A 19,032-nucleotide genomic window follows, 5' to 3' on the forward strand; every position below is an offset into this window, starting at 1 on the left:
AATTACTATATCTTCTGGAAAATGAGTTGATGTTACAGGTTGCTTCAAGATGCTGTTTGTTTGCCAAGTTGATCAAAAAATGCATTTTCTTTCCCTCACATCTCAGAGGAATTCAATGACCGAATTTTGCGACCAGAACTAACAGATACTGAAAAGATGTCTCTTCATGAGGAAGTACAGAAAATTTACAAAACTTATTGTTTGGATGAAAGCATTGACAAAATTAGATTTGACCCTTTTATTGTGGAAGAGATTCAAAGAAGTAAGTTTGAATTTGAAAGGAATAATTTATACTGGAATTTAAACAGTGTTCTGTAATAAAGTGAAGACTAGTTCCTCTAAATATGATCAATCTTTTATTAGTTTTACAAATTGTTACATCCTTGCTATATTGTGCGTAAGCCTTGTTTTGTCAGTTTATTTTTTGTCAGACTTTTAGTAGCTTGCAAAGCAATCACAAACGCAGACCAGAAAACCCCAAACTTTATATGCCCATATACATTTATATTTATAATTTTTTTTGTAGTTGCTGAAGGCCCATATATGGATGTTGTGAAACTTCAAACTATGAGGTGTCTTTTTGAAGCTTATGAGCATGTACTTTCTCTACTTGAGAATGTTTTTACTCCTATGTTCTGTCATAGTGATGAGGTAAGTGTCAAAGATTTGAAGAGGTCTTAAAGCAAGATTGCATTGTTTTAGGATACACTATTTACAACAGTCATGTGCGTGTTTTCCACTTTAGTTAGCATGCTAGAGCTGGGACCAATCTCAGTAAGAAAAATTGAATTTATTCTAGTTCAACACAACATCAACAGAATAAAAAAAGCCCTCTCCATTTTTTGGTGTAACAGTTTGTGTATATCACTCTTATTACAAAATCCTCTCCACCCCTTCTTTTATGATTGCAAATTTGGTGCAAAAGTAATCTGCGTGATAGACATAGAACATTATTAAGAATCTTTTTATTTACTTCTAAAATATAATGGTGCTTAAAGAAATTTACAAAGGTTGTATTTAGGTACCTTCACCATTTTGCATTCCAGCAGCTAAGTCAGGTGTCTGTTTTCAGGAAGGTCATTCAAAGCAATTTACTAGGCATTTAAGATTGTTTTATGATTGGGTTCTAAAGGCCAGTTTAAAAAAAAAAAAAATCCCCACACTGGGCTGACAGCTACATAAAGCCTTTTAATAGGAAACACTTTAAATGCAGGGGTGAGTCTGAATTCTTGTCGCTTTTGGAGTTTATGTATGTAAAACAGGTTGCAAGTTAAGCTTCTCGCATTTATTTGAGGCAGAGTACATTGACTTGTCCTGGGAATGGGTACTTACCTTACTTGGTGTTATTCCTAATGAAGTGTATTTCTCAAAAATGGTATTGATGGTCATCTTTCCCATAATAGCTGTAACACTTCAAATACTGGAGTTTTTAACAAGGAAGACACATGTATTTTGGTGCTTAATTCTAGTTTTATTTCTGTTTTGGTTTTTTAATCCCAAGGCTATGTAAAGTAAAATAAGTAGTCCTGGGAGTGTGTATTGCAAATTTGGTCTGTCCTTTTCCAGATGAATATTCTAGCTGCTAGATTATGGTTAGCTTGCCTTTTATTTCTGTTCTTGTTTCCTGAATTCTGCAATGTCGTTGCATAGTAGTCCTTACCTCAGTTACTCTGTTGTAGTCTTTGATACCTTATTTGTCTGTTGTAGTACTTCAGACACCTTTTAAGAGGAGCAGAGTCACCAACACGCAATTCAAAGTTTAACAGGTAGGTGTGGTAGAATCTTTAAGTGGTTTTCTTTGTTTTATAGCTAAAAGTGTCAAAAAGTAAACCATAGGAATTTTGCTACTGCCTGATACTAATTTGGCTAAATTTTTAGCTCTGTTTTTTTTTTTAATGGACAAATTACATACTAAAGGAGCAAGCAATGTTATACAAGATGTGTCTTTACTTTGAAGTCTTTTACATTAAAGAATTTAAAATGTGATTTAGACCTCAACATTTGAGAAGGGGAAAGGGAAAAATAAATATACAGTGAGAATAACATAATGTGGAAACAAAGTGGTGATTTAATTGACTGTATATATATAATACATTTTGTTGGTGTAAAGCTGGGGAGTCTTAGATTTAGGGTCTTACAGGGGTAGGTACAGTGTACCCTGCATCTAACCAACCGGGTCATGCAATGGGAATCTCCTCTTGTATCAAGGAGGATTTGCCATTTCTCCTAGGTCAAATGTGTTTTTCTGTCCCCCAGCTCTCCCCATTCATTGCAGAAATGTAGCATCAGAAGCCTTGTTTCTGGGTTTGGGCTATATATTTACAGACCACCTTCAGGCTGCTTAGGGCGTACGGAGAAGGAGAAGAGCATCTCCTGTCTTATGGATGGGTGATCTTTTGTTGTGGGGTTGGGCTGAGGAAGCTTGAGGTCTCATCATTTCTTGTCTTTCATTTTATGCTGGTTGGCTTAGCCATACACTAGCCCAACTGAATTGCTCTTGTGGTAAGGAAAATTTCAGTGAGACAGTCTTTAATTGAGATAGGCTTTCTTTCTTGGTATGAAATAAGATCCAAAATGCTAGTGTCTATCATCATCATCTTTGATTACTCTTACAGAGGAGTAGCACCAATTATTTTTCTTCTGCTTTCATTAGAGATATATCTAACAGCAGCCCTTTTGATTTGCAGCCTACTGTGAGGTGTATTATCATGAGATCCCTTTCTGCCCTGCTAATGTTCCTCGAAAACTACATGATTGTTCTCTTTAATATATCTTCACTGGTGATGCCTATTATGTAGACTTTATAGTTCTGGTAGATCCAGGACTCAAGCTTTGGTGTAGTGCTTTCTCAGATTGGTGCTGACAAACTTCTGTTTCTTAGCAAAAAGGCATAGAAGGCAGCTAAACCAAACTGCCTTTCTCCCCTATGTGATATTCCACTAGGAACAGTGACCTTAAAACAGCCTCCAGCTTCTGTCCAAGATGGCTACAGGGTTTTATCCAGACCTTTAAATCTACCATCTAGTATCTTTCCCAAAATTATTCATGTCAATGGTTGAAAGTATCCTGTCATACACTTCTTAAATCTATATGAAAACATTTAGATCACCTCCTTGATGCTTTGCTTTCCAAAACAGAAAGGTTGAAATTACAGTCAGTCTCTGCCTGGAGTTTTTGAAATACATCTCTGGCTACAAAATAAGCAAATTTTGTTTGGGGACTGTTACAACATATTCCCCTGGAGTTCAAACAGCATCCATAGCATTACAGAAAATGTATCTGGTTTACATTTCAGAACAATTTGAATGCCCTGAGTATATACTGGTTTATGATACAAGATACATTGTGTTCCTGAAGTGGTGCCTCGGTGATTATTTCCATGAAACAGAGGTCCTATCTGCAAGCAGTTTGCTTGTTGCTTTGGAGTTTCCCTCTGCAGAATCTGGTGCAGACAGTCACTGCCGAGGGAAAAAAAAAAAAGCTTACTGATGAAATTGCTCCAGATATTATCCATGTGCACATACCTTATCCTGCCTTCTCTTCCCTACTGTAGTATTAGTTCCAGTTGAGAAATTACATGCAAATATATATTGAGAGAAATTACATGCAAAGAGATGAGTTTTGTTTTCCATATCTTCGATGCTTTGCTAGGGGTACTGTGTGTGTATTCCATAGATACTACTGGTTAAAAGGTCAGATCAAGTAGTAGATATGAAATCCCAGTGGAATGTACATGTGGGTAATGTGTTGAAAGATTTCACTTATTGTAAGATGAGAAAATTATAGAGTGGTTTCCAGAAAATACAAGTGGGAAAGTAGGAAGAAGTGACTGTCAGTGTGTAATTTCTGGTTTGAATCACTTCTTTGAAGTATACAAAATAATCAAAGCTTTTTGTGTACAGATAGGACAAATAATGTGCTATGAAAACTGCTAAGGTAATAGATAAAAAGTCCCAAGTGTTTCTGGAGTGTAAAGAAGTCACATTGAGGATATTCTGATAACTTCATATAACTAGCTGTGATTGTCAGCAGTTTAACTCAACTGATAGTTTCCACCTGATGTTTAATGTGTGTGGTCAATGAAAACTGATGTTTTAAGTTCCAATTCTGGCAACTTAATTTTGGATGTGTGGAAGAGAGGACAAGAATTCCCTTTCCTTCTCTCATATTTATGTATTTGTAATACATTACTACATTACTTAAAGGTATTCTGTGTTGAAGTCTAAAAAAAAGCCATTATGTGATACAAACTCCCAGATTTCTGGATAGTTTTATATCTGCCTTGATCTTCTACATACCATGACCACATACAGAAGATGGCACATCCTGATTTCTCATCATTGGGGTAGCAATAAAATGAAAACATTTTTCAAGTAAAGAATCAAGTAGAAAATATATCAACAATTTTGGGGAGTGGTTAGGAGTAGAACCCACAGAATTAAGTCTGTAAACGGTTGTGTGCAATGTGATTGTTTGTCACCATCAGTTCCAACTTGGTAGGATATGTTTCCAGTTTCACAGTTCACATGACTAAAGATGGTATAAGATGTCTTAGAATCAGTTCCTCTTGTAAAATGAAATCCAAAATTTGAATATTTTAATCCTGTATCAGTTTGTCCAGAATTCAGTAGCTCCAGTAAATTAAAATAATGTGTGCAGTGACTGTGTTTATGGTTAATCCGTTTAAACATCTCTGTTGGAATTACCAAGTTGATGGCTGAGGCATTGGTTCCATGTACCAGGTTATGTAGAATATCAAAAATACATGACAGTTCTCAAAATCTGTGAAATAATAATTAATAGTGGTTTTTACAATCTCTAATATGGGGTGGTAGGGGAGTGGTGTTATTGGATAAAATAAATCCACAGCCTTTTCTTTGTATTAGCCAAATTAACTAGATTCCTACATGACCTCTGAACATAGGTTATAGAAAAAGTTAGCTGCCTGTTTGGCATTACAGGTAACTTTAAGAATGAAAGTTATTCTCTAAATTGGTAGCCACTTATGCTGAATGTCTATGAAGACTTGAAAGTTTCAATAACTGAGGCTTTAAATTCAAATGCCAAGACTGTGTTAATGAAATGTGTGGGTACTGTTCACATTTCACTTCCTTAGGATTTTAGGTCAGGAACTCCTAATGCTACCACATCTTTCATTAATCTGTAGTGATGGTCAAAGCCTATTCAGTTTTGTTGAGATAGCTCTGTCAAATTAGTTTGGGTGGTTTTTTTTTTTTCTTTTAACATTATTTTCTCCTGGGCTCTGAGGTAATTTATGTGCCTGTTGTTGCAGAAGTAGCCTGAGTTTGGATGACTTCCGGTAAGTCCGTCTTAACACTCAATAAATGTCGTGTGTTAGTTACACTGCATCTATCCCAACTGCATCACACAGCCTTTATAACAGCAATTAACTGTCTGTTTTATTTGTAAAAATGTGAATGTCTTCTCTGGACTAAACTGCATTTCTCCCCACAATAACCTTTACTTCCCATGTCATCTTCAGAAGTATTTAGAAATTGCTTAATTACTAATTTCGTAAGTTTGAAATATATTAATATATTTTTGCTGTTAAAGATTTGTCTGTTATTGGTTTTGAAATACATTTTCATAACTTGAAGCGTTTTTTTGCCTGTGACTGCTAGCTGCTTACATTTCCTTTACTCCATGTCACATTTCCAGGTCCTGTTTGAGGTTTTATCCACTTAACTGCTTGTTTATCTTGCATAGCTGTGTCCAGGATGATCATTGCCTAACATTGCATGCAAACATAACCATTTTATGAATATTATCAAGCACTCAAAACCAGCAGTTCCCTAAATCAGTTCTCTTTGCAGCTTTTCTTGTGACTGTTATAGATTTGATTACAACATATGCTGTTTTTCATAATTTGTTCTAGGTAGTCTGTGATCACTCATTAATGCCTTAACAGCTGTTCAGTGGTTTTTCTTCTCATTATTCGTGCCTCTTTAAATACATGCTATCCAAACTCAGAAAACAATTTTTTCATCACGGGCTTTTCCTTAGAATTTGTCAGAGCATCAGTATTTCATGTATTACTCATACCATTCTTGAGTCTTGAGGGACCAGTATCAACTTAATTTTACAGGTTAGGAATCAAGGTATACATAGACCCTTTTTATTTTTTATGTGCCAGTTCAGTGTATTAAGTTATAACTTGCTCGAGTGTTGAGCAGTAAGAAGTACTTGAGATATAAGTGCAGTTCATTGATTTTTAAGTGCAGCTCTATGCACTCAGCATTTCTCCTAATTGGGTGTAGGGGTTTTAGCCAAAAGAAAATGGTACTCTGATTTCACATGCATGTAAACATCCAGCTTGTCTGATACATATGACTTGTCTGGTACTTCTTGACCCGCAGAGGTTCACAGCAGCATTCTTCAGCTGCATAGCCCTGTCTGATCACTTGCGAAGGTCTGTTCAGTGCACTGCAATGAGGCAGGGATCCTGCAGGAAAATTATTTTGCAACCACCCACGATTAAAGAATGCCACAGTGCACCGTGGCACTAATGTAATCTTTGATCTGCAGTTCCCAGCTTTAGAATGAACAACAATTGTAACTTTTTAATGTTACATATGTGTGACTTCTGGAGCTTTTTAAAAAAAAAAAAAAAAAAAAGTCTTCCAACCTCTTGTTATCACATCATTCACCAGGCATGCTGGAACCTGTAGACTCCCCGCTCAGGGCCCTGCCAAGAAAGAAACTATAGAATGATGGTCTAATAATGCTGTTACATGGATCAGCACTAGAGGGAGTGGGATACTTTTCCCAGTGAGTTTTGTATATGTATTTGTTGACAGTACCAGAATTGACAAATCTTGAAAGACTTGGTCCCTATTCTAAACTGGCCACCTCCTTTGCGCTTTCTTCCTTCATGTCTTGAACCTGACCATATCCTAGTCCCATCTCTTCGCTTCTACATAGCCTCAAGTTCTTTCTCCTATTTCTACTTAGCAGTGAATCTATTCTAGCTATCAGGTTGAATCCTGGCCCCATACAGCTCAGTACTGCAGTTACAGGCAAAGCTGTATTCTGCATTCAGCTGGAGGATGATCAGTGCAGGAAAGAACTGATCTGAGCCTAGAGTACTCTTATCAAATCTTTGAGTTTGTGCAAAGTAATGTTTTTGCTCAAAATTGTGAGAACTGCACAGCCTTTCACAGGAATGATGAAAACTTCAAGAGTCAAGCCGGAGGTCTGAAGTACTAACCTTCAGGAAAAGCTGTCCAGTTTTGTCTGAATAAAGTTTGTCTTTTGGTAGCCCAGTGTTTAAGCTCTTGAACAACATTCAGGTAGGTCCCCAATGTGAAAAAGTTCAGTTCAGCACAATAACATGTAGAGGAGTTTGTTTAAAAATTGAGTAAAATTGTTCAAACATAGATTTAGACTACAAACAGCCAAGAAACCTTTCTTTGGTTAGCAGAGATAAGTAAGATAGATGGTGCCTGTCTGCTTTGTGGCTGATAATAATATGAGATAGAAAAAGCAAAAGATTTGGAAAAACGGCGGATCATTTATGCATTTTTAGTCATGTACACAGTTTGGGTAAAATAAACAGGAAGATCATTAGTAACGCATGCACGTTTTGAGTAGGCGGTTGATGATGTCAACGTGGTTTTATGGGTGATGAGGATGCTTTACCTGATGGTCTCTGCTGTTCTGTTGGTACTGCTGTTCAGTAGCTAATAATTTTTTGTTTTAAAGGAAAAACACTTAGGATACTTTCTGGTCCTCTGAAGTACTAATTGTGCTTTTAATCTCAGTAATCTATAAAATTCTTTTGAGTCTTTGATGCTGCAGTTCACTGTACTGATTTTTAACTCACCTATCAACTGTATTTATTAGATCAACATAAGTAACCTCAGGCTGATTCCGTATTCAACAAAAACGTTTTTCTTTCCAGAATTAATAGCATTTCTATATAAGAAATAATCTTTGGTGTCAGGTCTTGTGTAAGGGCATAAGAATGCTATAAAATCTGTTCTGTCATAAGGAGTGCACTTTCTGCCCAATTACCATTCTTTTTCCATACCTTGTTGCTTTTTGGATGCTCTGTCATAAGTGGCAAGGCTTTAAAAGTCTTCATCTTTCAGTCAGGCTCTTCAAGCCAAGATTCTTCAGTTGCATCTGTTTTCTCTCATGCTCAGTCTTGTTCCTTGCACATTCCTTTTGTCTGTCCCTGATGCTTAAAAGTCGAGATCTATCTTGAATCATACGTGCTTGTAAAATTCTGGGATGTTTATATAAAAAAATGCATCTAATTACACCATTTACAGTACTTGGCAAGAGTGGATAAATATTTAAATATGAGTGCATGAAAAAGGACAGAATTAGTGACCTTCTTGGTGTACATGCCTGTAGCAATACCACAGTTTCTGCTGTCAAAACAAAATTGGTTTGCATAGTTAATTGCTTATTTTATGTCCTGCATTACTGGGATACTATTATAAGAGTGTTAATGTTGGCTCCTGGTTAAGCATATGGGAATCCCATATCTCTTAAAAGTGTAATCAAGAAATTTTGCTGATCGATCAGAGAACAAATTTGCCATAAATGAATTTCAATTTAAGTGGATTTAAGTGTATTTAAGTAAATACATTGGCTAGTTGTTTTTCTTATCTGCAAAAGATGTGCAATGGCCTACTGAGCTGCTGGGCAATAATATGCCGTGTGTTGTGAACTCTGGCTTCTGTAATCCTAGGACCACACAGAAGAGAGGAGAATCATTTGGAATCAGCAGAATAGGGAACAAAATAAAAGGTGTATTCAAAAGTTCTGCGATGGAAGGAGCTATGTTGCCTAACTATAACTTAAATGAAGGAGAAGATGACTTTGTGAGTAGAAGCCTTAATTTTGTCTTTAAGTCTTTGTTGTTGTTGTTGTTGAGTTTTTCTGTTTCCTTATTTGAAAATGTTAAGTTTCTGCCTTTTCTGCTGTCTTACTTCACTGCAGGGTTTCCATGTGCTGGCTTCTGATTAAGTTGCCTTGTTTTCCCTGTATTCATTCACAAGCCAAGGCCACATCCCCAGTTAGTGTGCCACTGAGCTTATTGCTTTAGTACGGAGAAATACTAAAAGTAGCAGTGTCGGACATTTTTGTAAGCAATTATTTTTTTCTCTAAAAATTTACCATGCCATTTTATAATTCTGGTACGCATAGGACTGCATGCATGGCTCTTCATCTGAAACTTGCCACAAGACCTTAAAATCACAAAGCAGTGGAGAAATTGCTGTCACGTTGGTCTGTGATGCAACATTTTCTTTAAAGATCATGAGCCAATAGTCCTTTCTCATTTGGGTGTCTCCCTGAACTGATGTTTTTGTTTCATGCTAAATAGCAATGAATAGAGCCAATGGTAGAATTCTTGCATGGGATGTTGGTATCTGAAGCACAGTTGGGGGACAAATGGAAAATTTTAAAAAGGGAAGAGGAGGGAATTGGTCAGAAGCTATTGGCAGTCATGTATTTTTTACAGTGTATCTGCCAATTCAACCTCTTGTACCTGTTCCTAACAAACAAAACATTTAAGCATTTATCACCTTGATAAACTGCTAGCTCATTTTCCACACCCTAAAGATAAAAGTGTAAATATGTTTATATTATTCACCTTGTTCAGAATTATTTTCAGAAGAGGGTGCGAAGGACTCAGCAACTTAGAACTCCAGACAGGGGTTTTTTTTTTTTTTTTCTTTAAGAGGAGAACAAAAGGGAAATCTTCTGTACAGGCCAAATCTTCATGTAAGTCATGCCTTTAAGGGGGCAGAACTGTTGCAATTTATTTATTTGGACAGTTAAGTTCTTGTTTTTGTTACTTCTCTTTGAAGAGAGGTTCCAATGAAAATGGGTTAATTTTGCAGCATTGCTGTTGTAGATTCTGCTGGCCAAAAGGCGTGGAAGTGTAATTCCCCTATAGTAGAGGAATTAGTAGAAGTATAATTGAAGCAGTGGAGCTCAGAGAAGGAACATGGTTTTGTGCCAGAGCACAAGAAGTTATTTGTGGGAAGCTGCTGAATTCAGAGAGACAGACAACAGAGAGTCTAATCCTTACTAAGGAAGGTTTTCAGATGGACAAAATTATTTTAGTTTAGGCAAGAATGGAAAGTTTTTAAGTGCAGTGTTGTCTCATATATCTTCATTAAATGAAGGAAGGATACTACATTTTTACTAAAAGCACCTTAGACAAATTTTGGGGAATAGCTAAGTCCCTTCACTTGCTAAGTGTGGATGGGAAGAAGTGTGAAAACACTAAACTGTAAAACACTAAACTAACTGTAAGGTTACTATGTGTCCGAACAGCTGGACAGAGCTTCACTTCATGAGTGAATACTGAATATACAGAATTCAACACTGATAATGTCACAGTAACTGCAGGCATCACAGGGCTAGAGGAAGAGCTCGCTGGGGCAAATAAAAATGTGATCTGGGAAATGACAGTATGACAGTATAATTGTAAGATGGTGGCAGTGCAATATACAGACTTAGCAACTTTTTGATCAGCTTATATACTGAGGATATGGGAGTTATTTCCTCCTACACAGATCCTAGCTATTTAAGTAGTTGGTGTTAATGTAAGCTTGGTGGATTCAAGGTAAACAGAAAGTAAAGAAGGGCAGTGAAATGGAGTTCTGTGCGTTGTGACAGAAACTGAACTTTTGCTTTTTTTTTTTTTTTGGACAGTCATGTTGGTTGCAGTTAAAACCTTAGATTAAATGGATGTTTCCTATAGAAAATCACATAGAGATAGAAATACGTGTTAGCAGCTTTCTGTGGCTCTGGGCAGCAACTTTGTAAGCTGTTAACATGATAATATTAATTCCATGAAACCACACTCAATCTTTTTCAGCTGAATTTTAAATATAGCAAAAGAGATTCTGCATATTAAAACACAGGCATTGTTCCCAAGGCAGCCAGGTGACCTGTAGACTTGAATTTGTGGCTTTGTTGGATGAAACAAATGGAAAGAGACTGAGGCAACCTGTAACTATTACAGGTCGGTGATCTGTTTAGGAAGAGGATTAAAAACCGCAGAAATTTATGCTTTCTGGCTTACAGTTATTGTAGGTTCTGTGGTTGTCATAGTGGAAAAGCCTCCACATTTACATAGGGTTATTACAAAAAAACAGGCTAGAAGTGAGGTGAGGGATCTGGTGAAAAGAGGTTATGAGCATGTGAAACTTTGCAGATGATCCCATACGACCTCAGAAGGGCCGAGTGAAGAGGTTATGGCCCTTTTGTGAGCAGTTTAGGAAATGACTGTCCCATACCTATTCTAAGCCTTGTGCTAACTTTGTAGTGTATGAAACTAAATAAACAGCAGGAGATGAGAGCTGCAAGCAGTGGTAAATTAAAAAAAGAAGTAATCAGAAAATGTGGACAAGAGTTGAGTTTTGATCAAGTCCATGCCTTAGTACAGAATCAAATAAGCCTGAGTGTTTCTAGAATGGCCTTGCATTTTTGCAAGGAGGTCATAGTGGAGATTGTATATTTAGTGCTAATGCAAATACACACATTTAGTCAGGATAGATTATAAAGTGTTAATTTTGGCAGCCGGTAGCTCAACCCTCACGGGGTGAGGGTGTGAGTGCAAATTGCACCCAGTTCATGCCACCTCATCTGCAGAAACTCAGCCAGCTGGTTTTGCATTGGAATTGCTATCCTGAAACATTGTTCTGCTGTTTCTATGCAGTGGGGACAACTATGTAAAGCCTGTGGAAGGGGGAAAATGAGGGTAAGACCTCATACAGAAGACTTTGTAGATGTAAAGCTACCTGACAACCCTGTTGTTGTGGTTCAGAGAGGATCTGTCCTATTTATTCTGTTCTTCGCTGTAAGTTTGTCCTGCAGTTTGTGAGCCCAACGTTCCAGGCTGAGGTTATTTTTGTTAGTTTTGTGAAAGAGCACAGCCTGTGATTTAGCTCTCAAATCGTGAACCACCTGAGCTGAGTGTAGTCTCTGTGCAGCAGCAACTGAGACTGCTCTTTTGCCTGTCACAGTTTCTCTTTTCGTTGAATAAACTGGGTAAGTGGAAGCAAGAAGGTATTTTGAAGAGATTCAGTCAGTGGATTTACAGAGATCTGTTTTGGAAGGCAGTGGTCCACACTGTAAACAGTTTGAAGATCATTTCAGTGTTACGCAAGGGCAATACAAAACTGGACAGATTGCTCACGTTTGTTGAACCTTTGTTTCAGCTGCAGTTGAATCATGATCATGTGAATATTGTAGCACAGACACAGCCAAAAAGATTTCGGGGATGCTGTATTGCCTTAATCTGTTAATTAGATTATCCCAATACAGGCAAAACTTGTTAAATTACCTAGGCTTGGCCTTTGAGGGGAATTTGGCTTTAAATTATGAAGCTAAGGGAAAAGAACTTGGAAGTGGGATTCGTGCTTTCCAGTTTGCTGTAGTTTCACATGTTGTAAATTCCTATGTTAAAGTCTCCTACTTTAACTTTAAAAAGTGGCAGTACTCTCAAGTCTCTGTGAGACTTACTAAAACAATGTACTTTTGAATTGTCACTTGATTCTAACCTATCTTGACATAATTAATAGTTCTGTAAATTGTGGTGGGAAGAGCGATGTGCTGGCCACTGTTGTGGCAGGCGTGGGCTGGAAGCAGGACGATGGGCTTGGGCATTGCTCCTCGCCAGGCAGTGTGTTGCCACCCTGCAGGGTTGCAGCATTTTAGAAGCCCTTGCAGCACGGCAGCAGACTGAATTAGATTCAAACAATTTCAGTTTTTTAGGGAAATAGGACTATTCTTTTTCACCTGCTTGCCTACACTTGTGAAAAGACAAGAACTTTTTTTCTCCAGCACCTCTTTGGTGAGGGCTAATCTCCCCACAGATTCTCCATTCTGCTTTATTTTTGAGTCCTATTTGAGTCTAAGGCCAGCCCTACCCTTCCTTCTTACAGATGCTGTCTCCTCATTTGTAAAAATAATTTTCTTTGGGTCATTTTTTTATTGCTGAAGATGAGAATTGATATAAGCAGTATTTGGAGAAATAAGTAGCTTTCCACGAGTAGCTGTTGAAACTTGGATTTTTCAGTTTAGATATTTTAAGACGATCTTTCTGTTGTTTATGGTCCTAAAAGATTTGTGACTTCTTTTGTCATTGCCGGGGACTTGAGAACTGGGTGTGCTGTGTGGTACTTGGGTGATTGATCACCTGTGGGCAGCTCAGCATGTCTGTGATGAGCAGCATTGGGAGCATAAAGTGAATGTTGATGTGGTGCTGGGACTGCAGTTCAAGTTCAGAAGGATTTCTTCAGCATTCACATGGCACCGCTTCTAAGGTCTGCTTGCATATGGAAAAATCAGTGTTATGTTTTATGGTGTGGAGTCTGAGTTTATGAACTCCCAGATGCACCCAAGCTGCCCTACACGCAGCCAGGAAGGATTAGGTCCATGCTGCTCTCTGGTGCATCTGTTCCTGGGAGTGCGATGCTGAATCTGGAGCTGATGGGGAATGCAGTAACGCTCAGCATGCCTTTGTTTAAAATAGCTATGGGCTGCGGGAATAATTCAATCCCAGTCGTGGTTGCGTTGCACCTTGCAGAGCAAGTCAGATTCGTGTGTTGACAACATACTCTGTTGCACTTGGCTGTGGGGGTGGGAGACCTGCTAGTTTGGTGCACTTTGTTGGCTTCTGCCTCTTGTGGTGTTTAGATAGCTTCTTGGCCTGACCTAGTAAGCTCAGGTCTTCAATTTGGGTCCTAGTGTGCTAGAAAATGCAGTGCAGCTAAATCTGCTGAACCCAAGATGTTTCCTGTAGTATTCAGTCTGTGTCTAAGGCATTCTGCCAGCTGTCTCCTTTAGTATTTCTATTCCCCCTCCCCCTTTTGTTTTTTCCCTGAACTATCAGATATGGAACTTGGAAGTGCTATAAAAACTTTCAGATATCACTAACAGTTGCTTACTTCAAATTAATTTGCAGTGGATCTAAAAATCAAAATTCATCTACAAGAAAACTCCATTAATGAAATGGGTTTTTTGTTCTTCTATTACTTAGTGACACATGCTTAAAGACTCAATTTATGTTTCATTATCATATGTAAGTTTTGCAAAGGTAGACTGAACCAATTAAAATAGAACTGTAGATCTTGATGTTTGAATCTTTACAGATTGAAGAAGGCGTTATGGTGATGGAAGATGATTCTCCTGAGGAGGCTGTTAGCACCCCAAATACACCCCGCAACCTTGCCGCATGGAAAATTAGCATCCCATATGTAGATTTTTTTGATGATCCCTCCTTGGAAAGAAAAGACAGAAAGGAGAGAATTCCTGTGTTCTGCATTGATGTAGAGAGAAATGATAGAAGGGCAGGTATGCAGTGTTGTGGATAAATAAAGGATCATTTTAAAATGAACTCAAAATATTCTAGCGTGCTGTATTCTGATGCCTGTTGCAGTTTATTTTGCATACGTGTTCTTCTGATTTTGAAATAATGACTTGAAAATTCTGAGGAAATGTGTTTGAGAGCTAAGTGATCACATTTATTATTTGGAAGTTGAGAACTGATCTTCATCACAAATCAGTTCCATTTAGACTTCATGCCAAAGTTTGAGATTTTATCTTTCCAAAAATACTGATCCTGTGATTCATATTAATAAACACGTGGCATATTTTTCTTTCACTCAATCTGAACTTTGGAATAATGAACAATAAATCACTTTATGTAACCTGAAAATACACTTCTTCAGAAATGAAAATGTTTTGCTTATTAGGAGCCATCCTTGTTTGCAGATAGTTTATTAGTATCTAGATAGCAATACATCCATATTGAGTGGGGAAAATAGCATCATCCTGGGGCTACACGGGTTTGTGCTAGTCAACCTAACAGTTCCACAATAAGCAGGAAGTGTTTAAGTTATTTAGTGATATCTTCCAGGAGGAAGAATGATCAGGATGCAAGCTGATGGTGTGGAGGACTGTATTCAACAAGTAGTATTTCTGTAAATCATTTGGTTAAAAGTTTGAAAAGAGATCTAACATGGTTAGCCTTAATAAATTTTGAAGTTATGCAGCATTCCATTGTTTAGATCTTAGGCATCCTCTAAATGAGGTGATAATTTCCTTGCTAGTGCTATATCTGTCTACCAGATATGCATTTTAATTTAACACTTTAATTACCTGGCTGGGATTTTTTTTTTAATGTTACTGCAGTATGGGGGACTAATATCATTGAGGTTTTTCCTATAATTATCTAGCATACATTTGGTGTTGCTTAATTTGTCTCTCAAGTGGCATAAAACTTTTTTTACTATTTTTAACGTTTTTGTTTTGGGTTTTTTCCCCAGTTGGGCACGAACCTGAGCACTGGTCTGTCTACAGGAGGTATCTTGAATTTTATGTGCTTGAGTCGAAGCTAACGGAATTTCATGGTATGTTCTCCATCGTCTGGAATGCCACTTTCCCACTGCTGTGATTATCATTCAGTACTGAGCTGAAATTTAAAATAATTAAACCAATGTTTGCTGCATTACAAGAATAATTTAATCTTCTTGATATCTTAATTAGGTACGTTTCCTGATGCTCAGCTTCCCTCGAAGAGAATTATTGGCCCCAAGAACTATGAGTTCTTAAAATCCAAGAGAGAGGAGTTTCAGGAATATCTGCAGGTATCAAACAAACTTTTGGAGCAAAGAATATTCTAAAAGTAATAATATAAACCTAATAAAAGAGTATTTGCTCTTTTTTTTTTATTTCTAAGTAACGAGTTATAGAAAGGATTCGAGGGGGCAAATAAAACTTGTTAAAGTTTCATGTGACTGAAAATCAACATCTTCTGCAAATGGCACTATCTATGGTAATATAATGCGATTTGAATATCTTTTTGCTATAGAGAAACTGATTTTTTTCTTTCCTTCTGTCACAAAGAAACTTCTGCAACATCCAGAACTAAGTAACAGCCAGCTTTTAGCTGACTTCCTGTCCCCTAATGGAGGAGAGACTCAGTTTCTTGATAAAATGTTGCCTGATGTGAATCTTGGTATGTAATATGCTAGTTGTTTATCTGACAAATAGTAATACTGTAGATACTGTGATTGAATGATAGTAGTAATGAATAGCTAACTCTTGTGTAAGGATATGGATGTGAGAAGTAAGAACTCAGCTCCTTCACAGCCCTTAAAATTATAGCTCAGCAAGCAAGATATGCTGATACTTTTATCGTTGAAGAAAAAAGACATTTTGAGATTATGGGAGAAAGTGTTTAAATGGTTGCTTTTGAATTTTTGTGTCAGCAAGGTGATAAAATTTATCTAACAAATTTTATAGTTCAACAAGACTTACAGTATTGTCACGAATTAAATCTGCACAAGTCAGTCACTGTTTACAGGTGTGATGGTATAAACGATTTCTTAATATAAACTACCTTTGGGTATTAGTTGATTAAAATCTGTTTATTTTAATCTGAAAACTGCAATATTTAATACCTCTAGTATTACCTAGTGTTAAGATCTCTTAACATGAGCTACGTAATAGAATTTGAGGCAGTGGTGTGTGTGATATAGCCAGGCCAAATGGAAATTGAAAAGTTGAGAAATTCTTGATGCCTAATGTAACAGTCGATAATAAATCCAAAAGGTAAACTGCCGTGTGACTTTACACTTGGCTGCAATGTAACTGTCTCGATAGTGGGCCTGAGCTGTTAAGGTCAACATAATGACCATTCTGTCTTCGTGTATTGCAGCACTTGTGGTTCTGGCACCAGCATGGTCCAGGAAAGCCATGTCTGAACTGTGCCACTGCATTCCTGCTTCTCCCAGTCATGGTGTGAACCTGCTGGGGTGGCCGTTCCCTTAGTGTGCTTACCAAATTGCTGAATGAGATTTTGGTGGTCATCCTCCAGTTAAAAGGTTTTTGTTTCAGATCCAACTGTAATTGTTAAAAAAAGCTTGTAATTATGGTGTTTACTGTAATGCATCTCAAGTCTGAGACTGTGCTTCACTTCCACAAACATCATTTTAACAAGTCTTGGCATTTCAGTGAGGCTTTTTGTGGGGATGAGCAATTTTATTATCGTTTGATCATTGTACATACTTTCTGATGTAAGTTCCAAATTTAATGACATATAGATAAGAAAAATATTGCTGTAAACATAGTGCTTAAAATAAAACTAACCCTAGACACTTTAATTTTTCAGCATTCAGAGTTACTGTTCTGTATCCTGATAGCCTTAACAGGACAGCAGAGCTTATTTTTAAGACCACGGCTTTAGCCTGTCCAATTTGTAAAACTTTTCAAGACTGGATACTTCCAGAATCTCTCCAAATTAGCTGATCTCTTCAGGGAAAGAGGAGAAGCTCAGTTTTTGTGATTTCTTTTGTGATAAATATTTATGAAGGATGAAGAACATAAATACAGAAAATTTTGCCAATACTGGTGTCATATACTACTGCTGTTATGGTGCTATAGCTATTTATGTTTGAGCTGCTAGGAAGATTACAAAGGCAAATCTAGAGTACTTTGATTTTTTTTTTTTCTTTTTTTAAAAAAAAAGTGTTCAGATAATCATCTGTATTTTTCATATTTTAAGTATCTTTTCTTGAAGAGTACTAAGCACTAAGTTATAAGCTGGATGTGTGGAAGACTTCATTCTTGTAGCTTTTTGTGCCACATTAAAAAAAATACAGATTTTAAAAACTCTTGTATTTTTAAATTAAGTACTAGACAATGAGTAAATAAAATGTAGCAGAGCAAAATGTCTTTAAGATCAGGCAGTGATGACAAAGTTTTTGTTTGTTTCTAATTATAGGTAAAATTATAAAATCTGTTCCAGGAAAGCTGATGAAAGAGGTAAGTTTTCCAGGTTGCCAACATTTTAACTTCAATAACTAATTCTATGTGCTTACTAACTTATAGGCTAGTCAAAAATTCGGAAACTCATTTTTTTGTTTTTTTTTTTCTGTAATTATGCAAGTGATGGGTCACTCATATCTTATTTCAGAAAGGCCAGCATTTGGAGCCATTCATCATGAATTTCATCAACTCCTGTGAATCTCCCAAGCCTAAACCAAGCAGGCCTGAACTTACCATTTTGAGTCCCACTTCCGAAAACAACAAGAAGGTACAGTAAGTCATCTTTTTTCCCCACTTTACAGGAGTGGGGAAAATTGACCATACTCTGAAAACACAAAGAATAACCAGAAAAAAAACATAAATATAACAACTTACCTATTCTGTGTTGTCTTTTCACAGAAGAGAGAATAGTAGTGCAGAGAGCTTTGTGGTCTTCTGTCTTGTAAATATCTTTGAATGATTTTTGAGGGTTTTGTTTTGTTTTGTTTAATTCTTACTGTGTTTGGAGATGAGGATACACAGTAGAGAGCCTGGGAAGTACAGAGAGAAGAAGAAGGAAAGCAAAGGTATAAAATGGGGAATGTTTTTGTGCCATAAGGGAGTTTCCTTTTCGAAGTGAAGAGCTTGAGTGTTCGATGAAAGTGTGACTTGTCAAAGTGCTACAAGCCGAAATCGTCGAGGTGCTGATACCTGTTTATCTGCCTTTAAAATGTTAATATACAGTTCATTGATGTCTGGCGTACATAATAGGTTGACTGCATAACTTATGTATAGTTTCTAATATTGCCACAGTTAAAGTGCAGCACTTCCAATTTTAACCTTTTACTTGACTGTAGGAAAAGATAGTTACTTTCTTAATCTTCCTATATTTGTGGCTAGAGCATGATAAAACTTACTTGAAAGACTTCTGTTAGCTTCAGGGGCTTTAAAAAGGTGCTGGTCTTTATATTTCTGTGTTAGACTGCTTTAAAGTGTTACTGTATTTGTGGAATTTACAGACGAATACTGTTTCTGGACTAGGATTTCAGAGACCCAAGCTCAGTGTTACAGAGTTGATGTTATTTGACACAAAATATTTAATGTGCATACGCTTTGCCGTGTGAGATGTTCTAAAAGAAAACTCAGTGCTATATGTTTTTCTGCTATCTTGTTTGCTTTGGGAAGAGGAGTTGAAACTGGACTACGTATGAAACTGGACTATGTGGGTGTCAG

General features: G+C 37.0%; 1 protein-coding gene across 5 annotated transcripts in view; it reads left to right on the forward strand.

The window, feature by feature from the left end:
* The window catches only part of SNX14 (sorting nexin 14), a 57,397-nt gene that overhangs the window by 23,995 nt on the left and 14,370 nt on the right, over positions 1-19,032 (forward strand). For 4 of the 5 annotated variants that reach the window (XM_074819627.1, XM_074819626.1, XM_074819624.1 and 1 more), the window contains 11 exons: positions 107-262; positions 527-651; positions 1,708-1,766; positions 5,294-5,320; positions 8,720-8,852; positions 14,142-14,343; positions 15,318-15,401; positions 15,538-15,638; positions 15,898-16,009; positions 17,777-17,817; positions 17,969-18,088. In XM_074819627.1, coding sequence (XP_074675728.1) covers positions 107-262; positions 527-651; positions 1,708-1,766; positions 5,294-5,320; positions 8,720-8,852; positions 14,142-14,343; positions 15,318-15,401; positions 15,538-15,638; positions 15,898-16,009; positions 17,777-17,817; positions 17,969-18,088 — 1,160 coding nt within the window. The remainder of the gene's footprint in view (positions 1-106; positions 263-526; positions 652-1,707; positions 1,767-5,293; positions 5,321-8,719; positions 8,853-14,141; positions 14,344-15,317; positions 15,402-15,537; positions 15,639-15,897; positions 16,010-17,776; positions 17,818-17,968; positions 18,089-19,032) is intronic. The other variant, XM_074819623.1, reaches the window with a different exon arrangement.

This window comes from Strix aluco, chromosome 3 (genome assembly GCF_031877795.1).
Source record: "Strix aluco isolate bStrAlu1 chromosome 3, bStrAlu1.hap1, whole genome shotgun sequence".
NCBI classification, from domain to species: domain Eukaryota; kingdom Metazoa; phylum Chordata; class Aves; order Strigiformes; family Strigidae; genus Strix; species Strix aluco.